This window comes from Silene latifolia, unplaced genomic scaffold (genome assembly GCF_048544455.1).
Source record: "Silene latifolia isolate original U9 population unplaced genomic scaffold, ASM4854445v1 scaffold_20.1, whole genome shotgun sequence".
NCBI classification, from domain to species: domain Eukaryota; kingdom Viridiplantae; phylum Streptophyta; class Magnoliopsida; order Caryophyllales; family Caryophyllaceae; genus Silene; species Silene latifolia.
The window spans coordinates 3,958,217-3,979,598 of record NW_027413163.1 but is presented as its reverse complement, the minus strand read 5'-3'; the positions used below and the strand labels follow the sequence as shown (position 1 = coordinate 3,979,598).

General features: G+C 36.4%; 1 protein-coding gene across 1 annotated transcript in view; it reads right to left on the bottom strand.

Annotated features, from left to right (window-relative positions):
* Positions 1-488: 488 nt before the first annotated feature.
* The window catches only part of LOC141638485 (uncharacterized), a 38,939-nt gene continuing 18,045 nt past the window's right edge, over positions 489-21,382 (bottom strand). The window contains exon 2 of the mRNA XM_074447899.1: positions 489-1,024. Coding sequence (XP_074304000.1) covers positions 489-1,024 — 536 coding nt within the window. The remainder of the gene's footprint in view (positions 1,025-21,382) is intronic.

The following is a 21,382-nucleotide window of genomic DNA, read 5'->3' as shown; positions in this document are numbered from 1 at the left end:
TGTTTGATGAAATGCTAAGCCTATGAATCCTTGCATTTACTATCATCACCTATCTTTTCAATGAGACTTATAAGACATAACCCAAATCGAGTCTCATTAGACCATGCATGTTGTTGAGTAGGGAAGATTAAGTCGACTTGTAGGTGTTGTACAATCTAATCGATTCGGCTCCGGGACCCAAACTTTCCTAGGATTGTAAGATATAACCCAACTCAATCCATCACAACAATAATTGCTTGCTTATAATTTGAGAACATGTTTGTATGATCATATCCCATGATTCCCCTATGATCCCATGACACCCTAGTGCTTTTAATCAATTGTTTACACCCCTTTTTAATTCATCTTGCTTGTTTATTTTCATTTTTTTTTTGGGAAAGGTTAAGTAATATAAATCAAAGAATAGAGTTATGTACAACTTTGCATCAACCACACTATTACATCAACATTAACACAAACTGCAAAAAAACATAAAGGCATACAACAAACTAGCGAATACTATTCAACCATGCAATATCACTAGACTTCAGTTTGCTGCAGTTCCTTCTAGTAAACCGGGATTGCACTTCTGAGATAATGAGCTTGACCACCTGTGCAGGAGCCCTAATACAATGATCAATTCGAGCTTCATTCCTAATCCTCCAGATATAATAAAACATGCCAACATAGCAAGCCCCAATATCTCTGCGTTGAAATTTTGACCTTCTTGCTCGTGAAAACCATTGAACTAGACCAGATCCAGGAAGGGAGATCTTCATAGCATTCTGAAGCATTCTACTACAGGCAAGAGCATACTCACACGCATAGAACAAATGATGATGGTCTTCAGGATGGAGCCTACAGATATCACACAAGGGATCATGGGTAATCCCCATTCTGACCAACCTATCCTTAGTCAGAAGACGAATGTGCATAAAAGACCAGAAAATGAAAGAGTATTTAGGAACATTCAGCTGGTTCCAACAAATATGCCTCCACTCAACTTTTGGTGCTTTGATTCTGAGCCAATGATAACCAGATTGAACTGTGTAGGGCACATCAACATTCAGCCATCAGCATTCAGCCATTTAGAATCAGCATTCAGCCAGATTGTTTATTTTCATTACTATTCTAGTTAGTGACCTTCTACATCAACCCAAATTGTGACACCCCAAAGACACCACTAGTTTCAATCGAAATCTCATCTCAATTCCCGTCCCTTGGGATCCGACCTTTACTTGCCTCTTTACTAATTGTAGAGTTGTTTGTGATGTTATAAATTGTGTTTTGATTCGACCGTGACCCAACGACCACATCTTTAATTGTGAACACGAACGGACTCGCATCAGTATCCACAAAACCTTCAGGTTGTATCATGTACACCTCTTCGTCTAGAATCCCATTCAAGAAGGCGGTTTTGACATCCAATTGCCAAATCTCATAATCATGAAATCCGGCCACCGCTAAGATTATCTTAATGGACTGAAGCATAGCGACTGGAGCAAAGGGTTCGTCATAGTGTAAACCATGAACTTGGGTGAAACCTTTTGCTACCAATCTAGCTTTGTAAACATCTACATGTGTATCCACGCCGAGCTTAATTTTATATATCCATTTACACTGAAGCACTCCCTCAGGTAAATCCACCAATTCCCATACTTGGTTCTCGTACATGGAATCCATTTCGGACTGCATGGCTTCTAGCCAATGCGTGGAGTCGGGACTAGATATGGCCGATTTGTAGGTAGTGGGTTCATCACTTTCCAAAAGTAACAAAACAGCTTCCTCTTCGATGTTACCAAGATAGCGGTTAGGTGGATGAGAAATCCTACTTGACTTTCTAGAAACAATTACCGTTTCAGAGGAAGAGGGAATGATATCCTCCACGTTCTCCTCTACCTCATTCTCGGTTTGTGTCTCTTGAACTTCGTCAAGTTCAAATTTTCTCCCACTATGTCTCCTAGAAATAAACTCCTTTTCTAGGAAGACAACATCACGAGCCACAAACACTTTGTTCTTGTGTTTATTGTAGAAGTAATAGCCACGTGTTTCCCTTGGATATCCTACAAAAAGACATTTGTCATATCTGGGTGAAAGCTTATTGTCAGACTTGATCTTGACGTACGCTTCACAACCCCAAATACGCATGAATGACAAATGAGGGACTTTCCCTGTCCATGTCTCATATGAAGTCTTATCGGCCGCTTTAGTCGGGCTTCGATTTAGTGAAAATATTGCAGACAAGAGGGCAAAACCTCAAAATGAACTAGGAAGCTCGGTTAGACTCATCATAGACCGAAGCATGTCTAATAAAGTTCGGTTTCTCCTTTCGGCCACACCATTTAATTGTGGTGTGCCAGGAGGAGTCCATTGTGATACTATACCACAAGCTTTTAGGTGTGAATCAAGTTCAGAATTTAGATATTCACCACCATGATCGGATCGTAGGGTCTTAATTTTTTTATCCAATTGGTTCTCTACTTTATTCTGAAACTCCTTGAACTTGTCAAAAGCTTCACTTTTATTCTTCATCAAGTAGACATACCCATATCTACTCAAGTCATCAGTAAAAGTAATGAAGTAGTGAAAACCTCATGTAGCGGTGATGGTTAATGGCACACACATCCGTATGTATGAGAGCCAAAACCTCACTAGCTCGTGTCCTTTTCCGCAAAATGTGCACGAGTCATATTGCCTAAAAGGCAAGACTCGCATGTGCCATAAGATTCGCAACCAAATGGTTTGAGCACTTTTGATGAAGCAAGTCTCTTAATGCGTCTTTCGTTTATGTGGCCTAAACGACAATGCCAAAGGTAGGATTCATTTGGATCACCCGTTTTGAGCTTTTTAGTTAGCACATGATAAACGTCATTAACATCATTTAAAACAGAAATGCCTCCAATTGAAATGGCCTTCCCATAAGCCACATAATTTAATGAAAAAGTACAATTATTGTCCTTAATCATAAAACAAAAGCCTTCCGTGTCTAACGCGGAAATGGAGATGATATTCTTGGTTAAAGTTGGTACAAAATAACACTTATTTAAATACAACTCTAGACCACTAGATAAAGTGAGCACATAGGTCCCCACGGAAACGGCCGCTACTCTAGCTACATTGCCCATGCGGAGATCCACATCACCTTTTGCTAGTGCCTGCACGTCCCTTAAACCCTGCAAATGATTACAAAGGTGAGAGCTGAAAGATCATAGATCCATATTAGACTCTCTAATAAATATTAAATTATCTCATAATTTATCATTTAGGTGATCTATGTAACATGCATGCAAATATAAAAGCATAAAAATGAAAGTTTAAGGAAAAACAATTTCCTTACATTGATTTTATGGTAAAATGGGCACAAACTAATTCACCTTACTAGTTTGTTCTTGAGCTTATAACAAATGGATGATCCTCCTTACAAATCTTCAAAGAGAAGATCTTCTTCAAGATGCACCCAAGAACTTAACCCAAAAATACTAACAAGTATTTAATTAGAAACTTGTTAAAATTATACCCTTGATAATATTTTAATATGACTAACTCTCTTAGTAAATATTAATTTGTATACTAACAATCTTAGTAAAGATGTATATTATTTTAGAGAGAGGAAGACCAAATAAAGATATCACATGCAAAGTGTACAAGTGAACACTAGAAAAAATAAACAACAATTTGGTCTATAAAGGGGGGTAAAACCGGTGGGAGGGTAGGTGAGGTGGAGTGTTCAATTTGTCTTATATTTTTAATCTTACATCACATGCAAAATCTATATAAGATAATTTATGGTAGTATATAAAGTAAGGTGAAATGATTATGTTCCTAATCATCCACTACTCTATTTTACATAGTCCACTTGCCCATTTACGGGTGCATATTGGTTCTTATATTTGTCGCACAAATACGTGTAAATTTATTTTAAACATCGTTTCATGTTTAAATACTTCCATAATTAATTCGTCCAAATCACTCCGTAAATATACGTGTACCGCTACACATATTATTTACGTACTAATATTAATCACATTAATCAATTAGTACAATTTTAGTGAATTAACAATTAATTAACTAAAACCCGTCTCCCAAAAATTTATTATTCAATTATCACATAATTAAATAATAACTGCCGTGCCTCGAGTTCCCAACTCGAAATCTCTCTAAAAATAATCGACTAACGTTTTAGTCTATAAATCAAGGGACTAAATAAATTGTATCTCATACAATTAATTAGTTGTCAATTGGGGTTCGTTCCTTTAGGTGTGACCGAAAGGGGTCAGTTGATCACCGCCGTCTCACGACAATAACGTCAAATTCTAGTCAGCCAACCGTTATCGATTTACGTTAATCAACTGACGAGGATCAAATAATTAAATATATGATGATATTCCATTAATGAGATTTATTATGTAAACGCACTATTGTGGAGGACACTAACTCCAACAATCTCTCACTTGTCCGACACAAGTTGCGCGCTACCAATTCTCTTGTCCGTTTTAATCTCCCGCTCAATCCAAGGTGTCTTTCAGGTCGCACTTGCACACGAACATATCGCGAGTGGTTTTCTCGATCGGGAGTGACTACCTGACCGGAAAAATCTCTCATAGATTACTTCCGAGCGTGGCCACGCATTTATAGTCATTAACTCCTCGAGTGGCCTTGAGATATAGTTACCCAACGTGGGTGGACAATTCCTGTATGCCCTATCTATCCTATTGCACAATACAGCTCACCATGACCTAGTAAATGCCCTTTTGGCCTCCTTTCACGGCATTACCTAGGACAAAAACCAAAGTCACTCGGAAACTGCACTTGCTCAGATAATAGTCTCCAGTCAAAAGAATCGACTCATTAGAACATCTTAGAGATCCCCGCCACGACTAGGCGTCTATAATAGAACTTAGGGACTCTCTAAATGGTCACTGTCCGGTAAAGTGTCATACACCCTGCCTATGTAATCGACCAGTCATCACATATGACCTTATGGTGTTGAACAACCATCAATCGACTTAGAATCTAGTCTCTCCGAGACGTCACCTCATTAAGTGACTAGGGACAAAATACAATGTTCATCTTATTCACTTGAATAGTGTTCAACATTATCTCCACAACTTATTCAGATAAACAAGGTATTTAAAATTTAGTCACACTAAATAAAAGATTCATAAAAGAATGAATGCGAAAACAATGAATGTGATTATCATATATATAATAAGAGATACACTATCCAATTATTACATATCCATAATCTAAAGAAAATCTGGTACTCGTCTCAATCCCATAGTGACGACATGACCATCATGCTTAGCCTTTGATAAAAGCTTGGTTAAAGGATCAATAATATTATCATCTGTCCCAACCTTACAAATGTCAATTTCCTTCCTTTCCACATAATCTCTAATTACATGGTATTTCCTTTCAATGTGTCTAGATTTGTTACTAGACTTCGGCTCTTTGGCTTGAAAAATAGCTCCACTGTTATCACAATATAGAGTGATAGGATCTTTGGCGGAATGGACTACTCCTAGTCCCTCCATGAATTGCCTAATCTAAACAGCTTCCTTCGCAGCCTCAGACGCTGCAAGGTACTCAGTCTCTGTTGTAGAATCCGCGGTAACGCTTTGCTTAAAGCTCTTCCAGCAAACAGTTCCTCCATTTAGCATAAACACATAGCCGGATTGGGATTTCATGTCATCCCGATCGGTTTGGAAACTTGCGTTCGTGTAACCTCTTACACGCAACTCAGTTTCTCCTCCAAACACTAAGAACGAATCCTTAGTCCTTCTCAAGTACGTAAGGATGTTCTTTACGGCTATCCAGTGACTCTCACCGGGCTTGGCTTGATAACGACTTGTCATGCTCAAGGCATACGCAACGTCGGGACGAGTGCAAATCATAGCATACATGATAGACCCAACAGCGGAAGCATAAGGGACGGTCTTCATGTGTTCAATTTCCTTAGGGGTGGAGGGAGACTGTGACTTGCTCAAAGTAATCCCTTGGCCCATAGGTAGAAATCCTCTCTTGGAGTCTTTCATATTGAACCGGTCAAGAACTTTGTCAATATACGCTTCTTGACTCAATGCTAGTATCCTCTTGGACCTATCCCTATAGCTCCGGATACCCAAGATTCGTTGTGCCTCTCCCAAGTCCTTCATTTGGAAGTGTTTCCCTAGCCACTCCTTAATGGAAGTGAGTGATGGAACATCATTCCCAATGAGCAATATGTCATCCACATATAGGACAAGGAATGCAACCTTACTCCCACTAAACTTCATGTATAAACACGGTTCTTCCACACTTCTAGTGAAACCGTATTGTTTAATAACATGATCAAAGCGATGATTCCAACTCCTAGATGCTTGCTTAAGACCATAAATGGACTTCTTGAGCTTACACACCTTCTTAGGGTTAGATGTATCCACAAAACCTTCAGGTTGTATGATGTACACCTCTTCTTCTATAATCCCATTCAAGAAGGCAGTTTTGACATCCATTTGCCAAATCTCATAATCATGAAATGCGGCAACCGCTAAGATTATCCTAATGGACCTAAGCATAGCGACTGAAGCAAAGGTTTCGTCATAGTGTAAACCATGAACTTGGGTGAAACCTTTTGCCACCAATCTAGCTTTGTAAACATCCACATGTTTATCCACGCCGAGCTTAATTTTATATATCCATTTACACAGAAGGGGTCGCACTCCCTCAGGTAAATCCACCAAGTCCCATACTTAGTTCTCGTACATGGAATCCATTTAGGACCGCATGGCTTCTAGCCAAAGCGAGGAGTCGGGACTAGACATGGTCGATTTGTAGGTAGTGGGTTCATCACTTTCCAAAAGTAACAAAACACCATCCTCTTCGATGTTACCAAGGTAGCGGTCATGTGGATTAGAAATCCTACTTGACTTTCTGGGAACAATTACCGTTTCAGAGGAAGAGGGAATGCTATCCTCCACGTTCTCCTCTACCTCATTCTCGGTTTGTGGCTCTCGAACTTCTTCAAGTTCAAATTTTCTCCCACTCTGTCTCCTAGAAATAAATTCCTTTTCTAGGAAGACAGCATCACGAGCCACAAACACTTTGTTCTCATGTTTATTGTAGAAGTAATAGCCACGTGTTTCCCTTGGATATCCTACAAAAATATATTTGTCAGACCTGGGTGCAAGCTTACTGTCAGACTTGATCTTAACGTACGCTTCGCAACCCCAAATACGCATGAATGACAAATGAGGGACTTTCCCTGTCCATATCTCATATGGAGTCTTATCAGCCGCTTTAATCGGGCTTCGATTTAGTGAAAATACTGCAGAGAAGAGGGCAAAATCCCAAAATGAACTAGGAAGCTCAGTTAGACTCATCATAGACCGAACTATATCAAGTAAAGTTCGGTTTCTCCTTTCGGCCACACCATTTAATTGCGGTGTCTTAATTTTGAGTCCATTGTGATACTATACCACAATCTTTTAGGTGTGAATCAAATTCAATATTTAGATACTCACCACCACGGTCGGACTGTAGGGTCTTAATCTTTTTATTCAATTGGTTCTCTACTTCATTTTGAAACTCTTTGAACTTGTCAAAAGCTTCACTCTTGTTCTTCATTAAGTAGACATACCCATATCTACTTAAGTCACCAGTAAAAGTAATGAAGTAGTGAAAACCTCCTCTAGCGGTGATGGTTAATGGTCCACACACATCCGTATGTATGAGAGCCAAAACCTCACTAGCCCGTGTCCCGTTTCCCGCAAAAGGTGCACGAGTCATCTTGCCTAAAAGGCAAGACTCGCATGTACCATAAGATTCGAAACCAAATGGTTTGAGCACTTTTGATGAAGTAAGTCTCTTAATGCGTATTTCGTTTATGTGGCCTAAACGACAATGCCAAAGGTAGGATTCGTTTGGATCACCCGTTTTGAGCTTTTTAGTTTCCACATGATAAACGTCATTAACATCATTTAAAACATAAATGCCTCCAATTGAAATGGCCTTGCCATAAACCACATCATTAAAACAAAAAAGTACAACACTTGTCCTTAATCATAAAACAAAAGCCTTCCGCGTCTAACGCGGAAATGGAGATGATGTTCTTGGTTAAAGTTGGTACAAAATAACACTTTTTTAAATACAACTCTAAACCACTAGCTAAAGTGAGCACATAGGTCCCCACGGAAACGGCGGCTACTCTAGCTCCATTGCCCATGCGGATATCCACATCACCTTTTGCTAGTGCTTGCACGTCCCTTAAATCCTGCAAATGATTACAAAGGTGAGAGCCACATCCGGTATTAAGTACCCAAGTTGAAGTACAAGCATAATTAACGTCTATCACATAGAGAGAGGAAATCATACCAATAGGCCTCACACGCCCTTCCTTGAGATCCTCCAAGTATTTGGGATAAATCCTCCTATAATGCCCCTTCACATTACAATGGAAACATTTGGCCTCAGAGAGTTTGACACTTTTTGCCTTGGGATTGCCATTCTCAACGGCCTTCCCCTTTCCCTTGTCATGTTTCTTTGACGATTTCTTGAATTGGGACTTTTCCTTCCCTTTTCTTTTCTTGACTCCAAGGGACACGTTCTTTAACTTCATGTTTAAAACATCTCCCTTTTCACTCCCACTAGCTTCCATATCCCTCTCCGCTTGGGTGAGGAGTGCATGAATTTCATGGTAACTCTTATCCATGTCATTCATGTTGTAGTTTACCCTAAAGTGGAAAAACTTGGTGGGAAGTGAGTGGAGGATACGATCCACCACAAGAGTCTTAGGAATCTTACACCCTAGACGCTCTAGGATGTCAACATATTCGACCATTTTGAGTACATGGGGACCAACTTTTTGGCCCCTCTCAAGCTTAGCTTCAAAGAAGCGTGCCGCCGCATCGTATTGACGGACTTTAGGTGTTTGTGAAAACATAGTGATCATACGAGTGAATATCTCATACGCATTTAAAGAAATGCATGATAGCTTGAGCTTTGGGGACATCGACCATATGAAAACATTCTTGATATCATTCGACATCCTCACATGGTCATCATAGGCGGTCCACACCGCCGATGAAGCCCTTGCACCAGGCTCGATAGGAGGAGTATCGGTCAAGTAAGTGAGCACATTGTCGGACAACGCGGCACTTTTGATGTTGGATTCCCATTCAAGAAAGTTACTACCGTCATCTTTTAAGATACATTTGTCCATTACGGACCTTAGCCATGAATCTTTGCCTAGTGAAGTAGTCGATGGAGTTGATGAAGTTGCCATTGCGAATTAAAATGCTACAACAAAAAGGAAAAATTAACATCCATTGTTTAAAAATTTACTTGTGAAAATATGTTTAACAAGTTTTAGCATTTATATAATGATCTCCCACTAAATTATATAAATGATTCCAAGACCCAAATATTAAACAAAAATGAGCATCGCTTGGGTGAAACATCCTATAATTGTGTAAATTCGGTAAGTCACGTTGACTAATTCTACCTCTAGAACTCTTGGTCGACGAATTTCCTTAAATCCATCTACTAGCCCCGGAACACAAGACCGTCTTATATCCTGTTGAGTCCAACCAATTTTAACGTGTGATAACCGTTTACCACCCTACATACCCAAGGTAAAAAGAGAACACCCCGCTTGGGCGAGCGTGGCCCTAATGAACAAGAGATTCATAGGTGTTACTAATTGGTAAGGTTAATCTCAATTTTAGTTATGTGAGAGATCTTGTCAATTTAGTCATAAATTCCCTATAAGTGAACTAAGTCGGTGAATGTAAATGACGTGAATTGACAACCGCGAAAAATAAAAATGCATGTGAGTGGCGATTTTGGCATGCGCGAAAATAAAACAAGCAAACAACTAAGCATATGAATAAATCCTAGTATGGCCACCTAGTTAATAAAAACTAGTCTATTACATTTCGGAAACCAACTCCTTGGTCCTTTCCCTCTTCATTCCAAAAGTGGCTCTTCCTTGTGGGATTTGGAACTGTTGGAATATGTGTCCTCCGACAATAATGCGATCACGACTGTTGATCATGATGATCACATGTTTAAGTCTCATTAAAATGAATACAATTGGGAAGTAATATTGTTACTGTCAACTGGTCAACATATATCGGTAATGATTGGCTGACTAGAGTTTGACATTACTGTCGTGTGACGGTGGTGATCAGTTGACCCCCTAGGTCATACCTAAAGGGCGACACTCTTAATTGATTATTTAATTAATCGTATAATGTTACGAGTTAATTAAATTACTTGAAAATTGACGGACGATTTTGGAAGTAAAATTTACGTATCATATTGAAATGTGATTAAATGAGATACGGTCTCAGTAATTAAATTGTATAATTACTCGGATGAAATAAATTGTTTAATGTAACAATTAAATTTGAATGAATTGATATAAATACAATCTGTTGTGATTTATAAATGGTAAAATATTTTGGCACAAGTAATTATGAAATTACTAAGTCATTTTTTGTATGTGACGTATTTTTATTAATACGTTGATTTTTAATATGTTAAAAATACATAACAAATTTATGTCACACATGACATGTGACATATTGACAATTGACAAAATAATATGGAATCCATATTATGTCAAAATGCCGAAATAATGGAGGAGCATTAGGCTAAAATTATGTTTATATTTAAAATGGAAAACATAATGATGAAAAAGCTATAATAGCCATGCAACCCTATTCATCTTGTGAAGACAAATATGGGCATGCATTGGCTCTCCTTCTCCTCCACTCCCACCGGTTTTGGGAAGAGAAAAATCCTAGTGATTTTTCTTCTTATTTTACCTATTATTCACTTAGAGAAAAATACTAGTGAATTATTATTCTTATTCATCTAAAATAAGAGTTTTAGAAAGAGAAAAATCCTCCATAATCTCTCCTCTCCTACCCGGTTTTAGGAGCATAAAACCAAATATTTTTGGTTCAATTTTTCATAAGATTAATATTATACTAGTATTTGTAATATTAATCAAATTAAGAGAAGCCTTGGGTATAATACATAGGGAGAGATCTTATACTTAGATCTTTGTTCTTCCATAAGGATAAGCTCAAGAACAAGAGAGAAAGGTGATCTCTTTTGTGCCCTCTAAACCGAAATACTACAATGTAAGGACATTATTTCTCTTCTCTTTTATTAATGTTTGCATGCATAAAATCCGTTTTAATTTTATGACAAATTAATTAGACATATATGAGTATGTTAAATATGTATATAGATCTACATTTCTTTCAATCGGTATCATGAGCCACGGTTGTTTGCATGCAAATTGGTTAAAAGTTTTTCCGAGTTATATGAATAACAAAATAAAACTTGTAAAATTTGTGTTATTATGATATATCACGAAATAATTACATGCATGTTAATATTTCTGGTCCTAAAGTGTTTTAGGATATTTTGGTTAATTTTTCGGATTTTTATTGTTCATATTTAATAATAATGACATTTAAATGTGATTTTATGAGTAAAAATGTCATTTTTGGTCGAAAATTAGCTATACTTCGAATTTTCACTTGGTTTTTGGATATGTTGTTACATATATTATTTTGAGATAACCTGTAAAGTTTCATAATTTTTGCACTTGTTATGCTCGAAAAATGAATTTTTCATTATTAAATTCGGATTTAAGAGAAAAATAGGTTAATATGAGTTAAATTTCGAATCTGGTCATAGAAAATTTATATGTTGTCACATGCAATTTTACAAGATGTGTGTAAAATAATTGGCTATAAAGAAGTCTTTTAGCATGATTTATGAATTTTTGAAGAAAAATGACATAAATAGTGACATTATTAGTGAAAAATTAATAAAACATAATCTATGACTTAGGAAAAACGTCTAATGTTGCATTTTATTATATTTTTCAGATCTAAAATTGAAAAGTTAATGAAAATAATTTTTCCATGTTTTTATGATTATTTTATTAAATATCGATAAACCGCAACATTGTTTTTCCGAAAAATTTTCGAAATTTTTAACCTAATATTTTGAACATTATGAGTGTCATGGAATTTTTCCAGAATGTTCATGAATTTAAATTTCAAATTTTGAATTTATTTGAAATTTTGTGATTTATTTGAAGTTTAATAGCTTATTTTTGTAATTTTGGTCCATTTATGAACAAATTTGTAAATAAAAGTTAATTATGGTCAAATTATTAGTGAAGACTATATTTTGAGTCCTAAGATGTTAGGGTAATTAACTTATGCATAAATATGAGTTTATGTATTTTTGTGATTATAAAATGTTGAAATCACGCAAATCCGTAAAAACCGAGTAATATACGATATTGGCTAATTAAAAGGCGATTTAGCATAAAAAATTGAGCATGTTCATACATATTATAATGCTGCATTTTCCTTATGATTGTCATATTTTTTTAATTTATGTAATTTTGAATTATGTAATTTTACTTAGTATGGCCTTAGATTTTAATTGGTATTTCCCGAAATGTATGGGAATATCGATTCGGTTGTAATTTTTATTGTGATCTCGTATCACCGTTTTGTAATATTTAATAGATTTATTTTATTTTAGTTACAAATGTATAATAGGAAATTATGTAATTTATTATGTAATTTTATTCATTCCGGAGTTCCAAAAGACGGATTTCTTCAAGAATGACGATACATAAAGACGGTGTTACCTCGAGATGCGTGCCACAACCGAAGTTCAAGGGACCAATGGAGTTGGTTTCCGAATATGTAATAGATTAATAGTTTTTCTATTTTAGGAAAGGCCATACTAGGATTTTTATCTTTATGCTTGCCTTTTATTTTATGTCACATGCATCGCTAAATCGCCATAACTTAACATGCATTGTTTTCTATCGAGTTTATCGACCGTGTCAATTAGAATTATCGTAGTTCACCGCTTTAGTTCACTTAAAACGTGATAGATAATAAATTGACATGACCTCTCGCTAAAACAAACAATTGAGACATAGCCTTACCAAATAGTAGAAACCATGAAAACCTATTTTGCGAGGGAGTGCACTCGGCCCTACCGGGGTACAAACCTTGTTACGTAGGGGAAGTGGGTGATGAGTGTTAATCCACCGAGTTCATGTTAATAAGGGTTTCATCGGCCATACCGTGCCCAAGTTGATGTGGATTTGGATAATGGACACATTTATTCGAAATTTGGATTGAGCTCAACGGAAGTATTCGCGACCGTAGTTGCATGTGTTCCGGGCTATAGATAAATATTAGAGTAAATTTATCGACCAAGAGTTCTAAAAGTAGAATCGATTAAAACGTTAATCCACCGAGTTATATTGATAAGGGTTTCATCGGCCATACCGTGCCTAAGTCGATATGAATTTGGGTCTTGGAATCATTTATTATAGTTGGGTAGAGGTCACTATATAAATGTTCATATCTTGTTAAATTTGCAAGTATGATTTAAAAAGACAAATGTTTATATTTCCTTTCCTCCATTTTGTAGTGCATTACAATGAATCCATCAAATGCTACCGCACCGATAACCATTGAGTCATATCACCATGTTCTTGACGACGTATGCTCCAACAATAATTTCGATACAACTAGAGAACTTCATTTCGGGATAGGTTCGGATGGAAACCTTAATTTCATCACTTCTTCTAAACCACCCACTACTACTAGACCTCGTGTGAGTCCGTCTCAGGAAGACTACCTCATACGATCTATAGGGTCTTTGTCTCTGGAAGATAAAGATGCCAAAGCTAGTGGGAGCTCTAGCAATCAAGTTCTTGCGTCAAAGGGCAAGAGGTTCAAGAAGAAGGGAAAGAAAATCAAGAACTTCAAGCAAGTTAATGATGAGTGCCATTATTGCTATGGCATGGGACATTGGCTAAGGAATTGCCCTATGTATTTGCGAAATATAAGGGAGGGACTCATTACTCCAAAAGGTACAATTCCTAAAGAAATTTATGTTATTGATATAAATTATACTTCCACTACGACATGGGTACTAGATACCGGTTGTGGTTCTCACCTTTGTAATCATTTACAGGGTTTAAGAGATGTGGAGAAGCTTAGCAAGGGAGATGTGGATCTTCGACTTGGAAATGGAGCTCGGGTAGCGGCCGAATCCAAAGGAACTTATGTTCTAGCTTTGCCAAACGGTTTTGAGTTGTATTTGCATAATTGTTTTTATGTTCCTACGCTCTCTAAAAACATTATTTCAATCGCCATGCTAGACATGGACGGTTTTTGTTTTGTCATTAAGAACAATCGTTGCTCTATTTCTAGGAATGATTTGGTTATTGGCCAAGCTTCTTCCATTAATGGCATTTACATTTTAGAGACCTCAAATCCGACAAATGATATTTATAACATTCAATCAAAGAAACTCAAAACAAGTGACCCAAGTGAAGCGTTCATTTGGCATTGTCGATTAGGTCACATAAACGAGAATCGCATCAAAAGATTAATTTCTACTAATGTGATTACACCATTTGATTATCAATCATTTGGTACATGCGAATATTGCCTACTTGGCAAGATGACTCGTAATCCTTTTAGTGGTAAAGGGACACGAGCTAGTGAGCTATTGGGACTCATACACACCGATGTATGTGGACCAATGAGTATCACCGCTCGTGGTAATTATGACTACTTTATAACCTTCACCGACGACTTAAGTAGACATGTGTATGTCTATTTGATGAAACATAAGAGTGAAGCGTTTGAGAAATTCAAGGAATTTCAAAACAAAGTAGAGAACCAATTGAACAAAAAGGTAAAAGCACTACGTTCCGATCGTGGTGGTGAATACCTAAGCCTTGAATTTGATTCACACTTGAAAGGTTGTGGTATTATATCACAACTTTCTCCACCCGGAACACCACAACTCAATGGTGTTGCCGAAAGGAGGAATCGAACCCTACTTGATATGGTTCGATCAATGATGAGCCAAACCGAGTTACCGAACTCGTTTTGGGGATTTGCGCTTCAAACCGCAATTAGATCTTTGAACAATAGTCCCACTAAATCCACCGAAAAGACTCCATATGAGATGTGGACAGGAAAAGTTCCTAATATATCCTATATGAGGATTTGGGGATGTGATGCTTACGTCAAAACTAAAGCCGACAATAAGCTTGCCCCAAGATCCGAAAAATGCACCTTTGTAGGTTACCCCTCGCATTGTCGAGGATACTACTTCTACAAACCTCAAGAAAACAAAGTGTTTGTGTCTAGTGAGGCTGTCTTCTTAGAAAGTCAATTTATTTCTAAAAGACAGAGTGGGAGAAATTTTGAACTTAATGAAGTTCAAGAGCCACAAACCGAGGTAGAGATGCAAGAAGATGTTCCTTCGTCGTCTAACGCGGTAATACCTCCTCCACTTAGAAGGACGGGCCGAGTAATTCGCCATCCCGATCGATATGTGGGACTTATCGAGGAAGATGGAACACTCGATGTGTTGCTTATGGAAAGTGACGAGCCCGCCACCTACAAGGCCGCAATCTCTAGTCCTAATTCCACCCTATGGCTTGAAGCCATGAAGTCCGAAATGGATTCTATGCTTGAAAACCAAGTTTGGGACTTGGTAGATTTGCCTAAAGGGGCAAGACCCTCCAATGCAAATGGATATTCAAGGTCAAAAATGGCATAGAAGGACATGACGATGTCTACAAAGCTAGGCTAGTGGCAAAAGGATTTACCCAAGTCCAAGGTCTCCATTATGATGAGACCTTCGCCCCCGTAGCCATGCTAAGATCCATACGGATTTTGTTAGCGATCGCTGCATTTCATGATTATGAAATTTGGCAAATGGATGTCAAAACCGCTTTTCTAAATGGGCATTTAGAAGAGGAGGTGTACATGATACAACCCGAAGGTTTTGTTGATTCTAAAAATCCTAACAAAGTGTGCAAGCTTAAGAGGTCCATTTATGGTCTTAAGCAAGCATCTAGAAGTTGGAATCATCGATTCAATCATGTTATAAAGGAAAATGGTTTCACTCGAAATGTTGAGGAACCATGTTTATACATGAAATTTAGTGGGAGCAATGTTGTGTTCCTAATCTTGTATGTCGATGACATACTACTCATTGGAAATGATATTCCGATGTTGTCTTTCGTTAAGAAGTGGTTAGGTAACCACTTCCAAATGAAGGATTTAGGAGAGGCACAACGCATATTAGGTATCCGGATCTATAGAGATAGACCCAAGAGGATATTGGCACTAAGTCAAGAGTCTTATGTTGATAAGATTCTTCGACGATTCAGCATGGACAAATCCAAAAGGGGTTTGGTACCTATGGTAACCGGAACGATATTGAGCCAGACTCAATGTCCCTCCGAACCCCATGATGTTGAACGCATGAAGTTGATTCCTTACGCTTCCGCTGTTGGATCAATCATGTATGCCATGATATGCACACGTCCTGATGTCTCGTATGCCTTGAGCATGACGAGTAGATATCAAGGAAATCCAGGTGAGAGTCACTGGATTGCTGTCAAGAACATCCTTAAGTACTTGAGAAGAACTAAGGACTCTATCCTTGTATTTGGAGGAGACAATGAGTTGCGTGTTACTGGATACACGGACTCAAGTTTTCAAACAGATAGAGATGACATGAAATCACAAGCTGGTTTTGTTTTCATGCTCAATGGTGGTGCCGTAAGTGGAGAAGCTTCAAGGAAGTCAGAATCATGGATTCAACAACGGAGGCTGAGTACATAGCAAAGATCGAGGCTGCCAAGGAAGCTCTGTGGATCAAGCAATTCACGGAAGGTCTAAAAGTAGTACCTACCGCCGATGATCCCATCACTCTCTATTGTGATAATAGTGGGACGATCTTCCAAGCTAAGGAGCCGAAGTCTAGTAATAGATCTAGACATGTACTTAGAAAATATCATGTAATAAGAGATTTCATTGAAAGAAAGGAAATTGCGATTTGTAAGGTTGGGACGGATGACAACATAGCCGATCCGCTCACCAAGCCTTTATCGCAGGCTAAGCATGATGGGCATGTTACGTCCATGGGACTTAAACGTGTACCAAATTTCTGTTAGATTTTGAAATGAAATAAAAGTGTTGTTTTTGTTCATGTTCATAATCACATTTGTCTTTTATCTTTAATTTATACTTTGTTACATCCAAACGGGTTGTAGAGACAATTGAACCCCGTTAAAGTGAACACGGATTAACATAGTATTTGCCCATAGTCACTTGTATGAGGTGACGTCTCGAAGTGACTAGAGTGTGAGGCGATTGATGCCAAGTTCAAGTGCCATAGAGTCATGTGAGATGGCTAGTCGATCACATAGGCAGACTGTTAGGAACATTTTGTCGGGCCTAATGACCGCTTATAGAGTTCTGGCAAATTTATATAGCCTGGTCGTGGCAAGAGCTACTATAGTATTCAAATGAGTCGATTCTTTGACTAAAGACTATTCTCCTAAGATGGCACAGTTTCAGATTAACTTTGATTTATGTTACTACGACCTTCGTAAATGGGGTCAAATGGGCATATTTTGGGTTATGATGGCTGTGGCTAGTCGAAGGGAATGAGTGCGATAGGAATTGTCCACCCCTAGTCGGGGTTATAACAATATCTCGGGGCCACTCGAGGAGTAATGAATCGGAAATGCGTGGCCACGCTCGGAAGGTATCCGGTGTGGATAAATCCGGTCAATCGCTTATTCTCCGGATCGAGGAAACCACTCTCGATATGATCACTTGCAAGTACGACCGAAAGACACCTTGCATTGAGTGGGAGATAGTAATAGGACAAGAGAATTGGTGACGCACACTTGTCGAGGACAAGTGGGAGATTGTTGGAATATGTGTCCTCCGACAATAATGCGATCACGACGTTGATCATGATGATCACATGTTTAAGTCTCATTAAAATGAATACAATTGGGAAGTAATATTGTTACTTGTCAACTGGTCAACATATATCGGTAATGATTGAGTGACTAGAGTTTGACATTACTGTCGTGTGACGGTGGTGATCAGTTGACCCCCTAGGTCATACCTAAAGGGCGACACTCTTAATTGATTATTTAATTAATCGTATAATGTTACGAGTTAATTAAATTACTTGAAAATTGACGGACGATTTTGGAAGTAAAATTTACGTATCATATTGAAATGTGATTAAATGAGATACGGTCTGAGTAATTAAATTGTATAATTACTCGGATGAAATAAATTGTTTAATGTAACAATTAAATTTGAATGAATTGATATAAATACAATCTGTTGTGATTTATAAATGGTAAAATATTTTGGCACAAGTAATTATGAAATTACTAAGTCATTTTTGTATGTGACGTATTTTTAATAATACGTTGATTTTTAATATGTTAAAAATACATAACAAATTTATGTCACACATGACATGTGACATATTGACAATTGACAAAATAATATGGAATCCATATTATGTCAAAATGCCGAAATAATGGAGGAGCATTAGGCTAAAATTATGTTTATATTTAAAATGGAAAACATAATGATGAAAAAGCTATAATAGCCATGCAACCCTATTCATCTTGTGAAGACAAATATGGGCATGCATTGGCTCTCCTTCTCCTCCACTCCCACCGGTTTTGGGAAGAGAAAAATCCTAGTGATTTTTCTTCTTATTTTACCTATTATTCACTTAGAGAAAAATACTAGTGAATTATTATTCTTATTCATCTAAAATAAGAGTTTTAGAAAGAGAAAAATCCTCCATAATCTCTCCTCTCCTACCCGGTTTTAGGAGCATAAAACCAAATATTTTTGGTTCAATTTTTCATAAGATTAATATTATACTAGTATTTGTAATATTAATCAAATTAAGAGAAGCCTTGGGTATAATACATAGGGAGAGATCTTATACTTAGATCTTTGTTCTTCCATAAGGATAAGCTCAAGAACAAGAGAGAAAGGTGATCTCTTTTGTGCCCTCTAAACCGAAATACTACAATGTAAGGACATTATTTCTCTTCTCTTTTATTAATGTTTGCATGCATAAAATCCGTTTTAATTTTATGACAAATTAATTAGACATATATGAGTATGTTAAATATGTATATAGATCTACATTTCTTTCAGGAACACCTTCCAAAAATAGACTCCGTCTCGATGTAATCCGTCTTTTGGAAACGCCGGTAAAAATAAATATTACAATTGAATTACATAGCTATTCCTATTATACATTAATTAATAAAATAAATAAAACTATTAATTAATTACAAACCGACGATAAGAGATCTTATTTAATTACAAACAAATCGATATTCCCATTCATTTCGGGTAATAACGATTAAAATTAAACTAGGCCATACTAGGTATAACAAGATAAATACTTTAAATAAATGACAATCATTCATTCAACTTAAATAAATATGCTTAAAATGCTGTAAAATCATGCCAAAATCGTCCTATCAATCAATCGTTGGTATCCATCTCGGTTTTTGTGGATTTAATCGATTTTTAACATGTAAAAATCAATAATCAACTCTTAAATCTCATTTAAGTCCAAACTAATTGTCCAAACTATTTTGAACCTCAAAATTAGTCCTCACTAATTTTATGATGAATAATTAGTTTGATTTGGTGATATTTTGCTAATTTAATCGGTAAAATTATAGTATTTAAGTAAAAATCCAAAATAATTGAAAAATTACCCAAAAAATTGAAACAAAAATTTTGCGTATTCTGGAACACTCCCAAGAATACCAAAATGTCAGAAAAATTGCCCAAAAATCCGGATAAAATTTATGAAGAAAAGATCGATATTTATCGGTTTTTAACCACTAAAACCAATAAATATCAAAACAAGGTGAAAACACATTTTAAAATTCAATTTTAACATTTAAATAATATTTTTAAATTTAAATAAATTTATCATGGGCAGAATCAATTGTTTCAAAATTATGATTAATTAATTTCACTTTTATCGACTTTTATCTCATAAAATCAATAAACATGCAAAAAATTCGAACCAACCTTCAACCTTTTGCATGAAATCAGTAGAAAACATGCATGAAATACCATAAAAATTCCATGGGCCGAATCAACGTTTAACTATTTTTAGTCAATTTTAACTAAAATACGGCATTTTGACTCGGTTTTCTACCAAAAATCATTAAAAATAGCAAAATAACTTCATAAATCACCAAACTTAACCACAAACCTTTTAAGAGCAGTAGGTATGCATGCCCCAAAAATTTCGTGCTAAAACCTCTTCTAACACAATTTTTGAGTTTTATAAATTATCTCATAATTCATTAATATGCTTAAAATCAACATGCAAATTACAAGCCTATGCTCTGATACCACTTGAAAGATCATAGATCCATATTAGACTCTCTAATAAAAATTAAATTATCTCATAATTTATCATTTAGGTGATCTATGTAACATGCATGCAAATATAAAAGCATAAAAATGAAAGTTTAAGGAAAAACAATTTCCTTACATTGATTTTATGGTAAAATGGGCACAAACTAGATCACCTTACTAGTTTGTTCTTGAGCTTATAACAAATGGATGATCCTCCTTACAAATCTTCAAAGAGAAGATCTCCTTCAAGATGCACCCAAGAACTTAACCCAAAAATACTAACAAGTATTTAACTAGAAACTTGTTAAAATTATACCCTTGATAATATTTTAATATTACTAACTCTCTTAGTAAATATTAATTTGTATACTAACAATCTTAGTAAAGATGTATATTATTTTAGAGAGAGGAAGACCAAATAAAGATATCACATGCAAAGTGTACAAGTGAACACTAGAAAAAATGAACAACAATTTTGCCTATAAAGGGAGGAAAACCGGTGGGAGGGTAGGTGAGGTGGAGTGTTCAATTTGTCTTATATTTTTAATCTCACATCACATGCAAAATCTATATAAGATAACTTATGGTAGTATATAAAGTAAGGTGAAATGATTATGTTCCTAATCATCCACCACTCTATTTTACACGGTCCACTTGCCCATTTACGGGTCCATATTGGTTCTTATATTTGTCGTACAAATACGTGTAATTTTATTTTAAACATCGTTTCATGTTTAAATACTTCCATAATTAATTCGTCCAAATCACTCCGTAAATATACGTGTACCACTACACATATTATTTACGTACTAATATTAATCACATTAATCAATTAGTACAATTTTAGTGAATTAACAATTAATTAACTAAAACCCGTCTCCCAAAAATTTATTATTCAATTATCGCATAATTAAATAATAACTGCCGTGCCTCGAGTTCGCAACTCGAAATCTCTCTAAAAATAATCGACTAACCTTTTAGCCTATAAATCAAGGGACTAAATAAATTGTATCTCATACAATTAATTAGTTGTCAATTGGGGTTTGTTCCTTTAGGTGTGACCGAAAGGGGTCAGTTGATCACCGCCGTCTCACGACAATAACGTCAAA